General features: G+C 33.2%; 2 protein-coding genes across 2 annotated transcripts; both read left to right on the plus strand.

Moving 5' to 3' along the window:
• Positions 1-581: 581 nt before the first annotated feature.
• Positions 582-2,294, plus strand: M03B6.1 (uncharacterized protein). The gene is made up of 3 exons (NM_077906.3): positions 582-801; positions 1,497-1,708; positions 1,896-2,294. The coding sequence occupies exons 1-3, from the start codon at positions 600-602 to the stop codon at positions 1,932-1,934; spliced, it is 453 nt and encodes a 150-aa protein (NP_510307.1). The 5' UTR covers positions 582-599; the 3' UTR covers positions 1,935-2,294.
• Positions 2,295-2,947: 653 nt separating this feature from the next.
• M03B6.5 (uncharacterized protein) lies at positions 2,948-3,648 on the plus strand. The gene is made up of 2 exons (NM_001029631.2): positions 2,948-3,314; positions 3,367-3,648. Exons 1-2 carry the CDS (start codon positions 3,260-3,262, stop codon positions 3,630-3,632), a joined length of 321 nt encoding a protein of 106 aa, NP_001024802.1. The 5' UTR covers positions 2,948-3,259; the 3' UTR covers positions 3,633-3,648.
• Positions 3,649-4,382: the final 734 nt, after the last annotated feature.

The raw sequence follows: 4,382 nt of genomic DNA on the forward strand, positions 1-4,382 counted from the left end.
AAAAATAACTACTTAAACATGTTTTTTCACATGTATACATATATATATATATATATATATATATATATATATATATATATATATATATATATATGTACCATATTTATATGCATTTTCAAATTTTGAAGGCTCTACAACGATATGCCTTTTGGTGCAAGATTATATGATTGCGAATGAGTATTTACAAGTTTTTTGAAAAATAAATTTAGTCTGATTAGTAAATTAGTGCGCTAGTCTAATTTGGTTTCAAAAGATAATGGCTCCAGTTGATTCAAAATTATTCAAACGTAATCCTGAGCTGTCACGCCCATGGTGGAACAAATGATTCACTTGCATTTGCAAAAATCTTTTTTTATGCAAGCTTCTATCTTTTTCTTCTTCTTTCTCATCTCTCTTGATTTCCACCCAAATGTCTGACAAGTGGCTGAGTGATCCTGCTGAGCTCAATGAGCAAGTTTTTGCAGAGAACATTCTTCCTCCCCCTTTCCCCTGGATGAGTAATTGCCCTTGTTTGACTGAAGGGCGGAGTCATTTCTGAGAATATTGAGAGTATAAGAAATTGCGCGGCACTCATTTTTCGTGTTTCAGCTGACCAAGTCATGGAGTGGGTTTTGATGTATTCCGGAAGACCGTCATCTTCAAGGCCGATCAACCGAAATGCCGAAAGTTCAACTTCAATTGCCGAAAAGGAGCGAAAACAAGCAGAGGATTTTATCAATGATAATTTGGATGTTCCTTTGGAAGAGCTTGCTGCTCAGAACAAGGAACTTCAAAGGCTGAAAATTATTGAATATCATAAAAGTGAGCTATTTAATTTTTTTGTAACAAAATTTTCAACAAGTTGGTGATATTTCATATTTTCTGTTGCAAATAGCAATCATTCGGTTTTTTCACTCATAATTTTGGAAGTCGACCAAAAAACGGGGTTTCAAACAAGTTTTAAGCAAAATATTATGAATCTATTTTGCTTTCTTGTATTTGAAAATCAGAAGGGGTTGAACTTGAAACAATGCTTTAAAAGAAAGTGTAACATTTTAAAATTACCCCATCCTAAGACCCTACTCTATCTCTAACGAGATACACTATTCCATCAGCTCATTAACTATGCAACAAAAAAAAACAGTCTGCTGGTAATATTTTGTAAAACTGCAAATTGACTAACTTTCTGTTTTTCTACGTTAAAAGTGCTCTGTTGATCATGCTCAGGAGGGTGTCTTTAAAGTAGCCCAATTTTTTGTTGAATCTAGGTATCAATAAATCAGTTACAAAGTACAAATACTTGAATTTCAAATTCCTATAAATAAGTTTAATGTTGCAGCATAAATCTCTCATGCTTTCCATTACAAACATCACTTTTTCATGTGCCTGTGGGAAAATCCATTTTTGGAATTCTTCGTGTTCAAAAGATCAAATGATAGACTTCATTAATTTTTTTTTTGTTTCTGAAACGTTTTCGCGGGTACTTGTTTACCATATTTATACTCCTGTATTTTCAGTGAAAGCCAGGAAATGTCCAACACTTGACGAGCAACCACGTGGCCCGGATGGGAGAATTATCTTTTCCGAAGAGTACATTGATTTCATGCTTTACCGTGATCTTCAGCCACTAGTAGATCTTCGAATTCTCAAACACACTGAGATAATCATCCAAGAAAGAATTCGCGAGCGTGATGCAGCAAAGAAGGGTAATTTGTTGGATTGTGTACAGGTAAGAATATACTTTGGACTTGATAAAAACCAGCTGACTGTTCCATTTAATTCATTCTGATGTTTGAACATTCAATTTGAACGTCTGTTAGAGTTTTCTACTAACTTTTAGGCCACCATTTGTCTATGCTCTATCAATTAAAAATCACAAAGCCGAATTGCATTTTTCTAATTTAATTTTGTTTCAGGAACCAACGACCTCTCCCACCACTTGCCCAAAAGCATGAAGTGGAAAACATCAAGGACATTCAAAAATTTCATTGCTATGTTTTTAAATTAAAATCCACAAGTAGTTTTCAGTCCAAATTATTAATTGTAAACGCGTGAAAAGTGTATTTTTTATGAAAAAAAATTTTTAAGCTTCCATGTAAACATAGTGATTTGCCAATATTCTATATTTTGAAAATTGAAATAAAATGTCAAAAAATATTTTTGTAAAAGTGTGACCTGTTAGGGACGGTTTGAGAAATAGCTCCCCAGCACAAATATCTTATCAGAAATAAATTTTGCAAGAAAGTGTATCGCTTCATATTTCAATGACACGCGCAACGAGATGATTGATTATGATATAAATTTTTTGGAACAGTACATTTTTCATATCTCTTGTTATCAGCAATCACCTTCTCGAATACAAAGTTTCATCATCCCGATTCTCACATTGGTTACCAACAAAATTACACTTTGACATTTCGATAAATTCAATCTCTGATTATTGGAGAGGGCTGAGTGGATGGGGGAACGCTTACATATATCTTTCTTAAAAATGCAGTAATAACGACAATCAGTCATGTGCGATTGGTTGGACTATGGCCAACTTTTTAGAAAACAGATAGACCTCATGCTCCATTGCCTTGAAATCATGGTTGCGCAGCTGAAATTGCCCAAATTGCCGATTGCCGGAATTGCTGATTGCCGAAAATTAAAATTCCTGGAAATATAAATTTGATACTTTTTGTAGACTTAGAAGCCTAACCATGCATTTAAATAAATAAATAAAATTTCCTTTTCAAGCTCAAACTGTTTTGATCCTTTAAGATTGAACGTTTTCTATTAGAAAGTGACTAACCGAATACTGAAAAACAAACTGAACTTTTGTCATGGTTCAAAATATAATTATGATTAAAAATTGCCAAAAGTGACCGGCAATCGGCAATTGCCAGAATTACCGATTGCCGAAAATTTCGGTAATTGCCAAAAAAATTTTGAGAATCTGGAAAGACGCATTAGAGTCAATATGCTAGCATGTAACTACATATGTATGTGAAAGTTTTAGTATTCGCTTTAAATTTATAAAAACTTTCTCTATTCTTTTCTGGAACAAATGTCAAAAAAGTTGTTGATGATTATCTATTGCTCAAAGACCTTCTCATCTTTCCAAACTTTTGTCACAGGTTGAAGAGCGACGCGTGTGCGGTGCGTCCCCCCATCTCATCAATTAAATCCCGCACAATTTTTTGAGGCAGTAATCTCACGTTTTTATTGGATTTTTGTCGCATCTGCGTCAATCAAAACTTCTATTATTTTTCCATAATATTATTGATATTTATTACAAATGGAGCTTTCTGATTCATATCCTAGTACTAGTACAAGTCAAGTACGGTTTTCCAGTGAGTGATTTTTTTTAGTTTATTATTTAAAAAAAATTGATCTCAATTTCAGTTCCAATAGAAGTACCTGGAATCAAAGTGGAAAGCCAGGACGATGAAGAAAGTGGAATTCAATTTGAAGAAATCCAAATAAATCGGGAAAAAGTGTGCTGCACATTGTACCAATGGAGTGGAAAACATCAAAGATGCTGCAAGAATCATCCGCAAAATCGGCGAAACATTGGCGATATTTCCATAGTTTGGTTTTATTTCGTTCTTCTCATGCTGTTTTTGTGCTTGTTTTTTGTGATTTTTCTAGGGGTCGTGAAAAATTATTGATAAATGATTAATTTAATTCAATTTTTGGTAGCTCTGGAAGTGAACATGAATCAAAAAAATCGTGACTAATTGCGGGATGACTATATGTCTGTATCAAAGAGGAATTTTTCTGTTAAAAGATTTTAGGAAATTTCTTGTTTAGTATTTATATGAAGAATTTTAAAACACTTTTTTTTCATGTGGCTGCAAATCTTCAGATTACAATTTTTAAAGTAACGTTTTTATGTACCCACTAAAACTATACATTTCTTGAGTACTGGAATATTCTTGAAATTAAAATTCTTGATCTTCATTTACGTATGTAAGCACAACCATGCTTGCCCGCATCCAAGACAAATCACGTCTGCGACCTACTCACGTCTACATTCAAAGTACACATTATAGCTTCTAGAAAAAACAAGCGCTGCTTAAAGGTGGTGTAGTCAAATTTTTTTATTGCTTTATTAGACTCAGAATTGTCTGAAAACACCGAATTTCATAATGAATCTTCTTGAAAACTTTTCAAAAAAAAGTTATGGCGGCTCGAAAAATGGCCTAAAATTAGTAAAATTTTGAAATTTGGCCGACTTATCATTGTCGCAGCGGCTGGAAACAATTTTTTTGAAATTGTCGTCAAATTTTAATTATAGATGTCGATTATCTTGCGTTTTCAGCTTTATTAAGGTATTTAAAAGTCGATGGACGAAGAGAATTGGTAAAAAAAATTGACAAATCTCTTCGTCCATCGACTTTTAAATACCTTAATAAAGC

This window comes from Caenorhabditis elegans, chromosome X (assembly GCF_000002985.6).
Source record: "Caenorhabditis elegans chromosome X".
Lineage (NCBI taxonomy): Eukaryota > Metazoa > Nematoda > Chromadorea > Rhabditida > Rhabditidae > Caenorhabditis > Caenorhabditis elegans.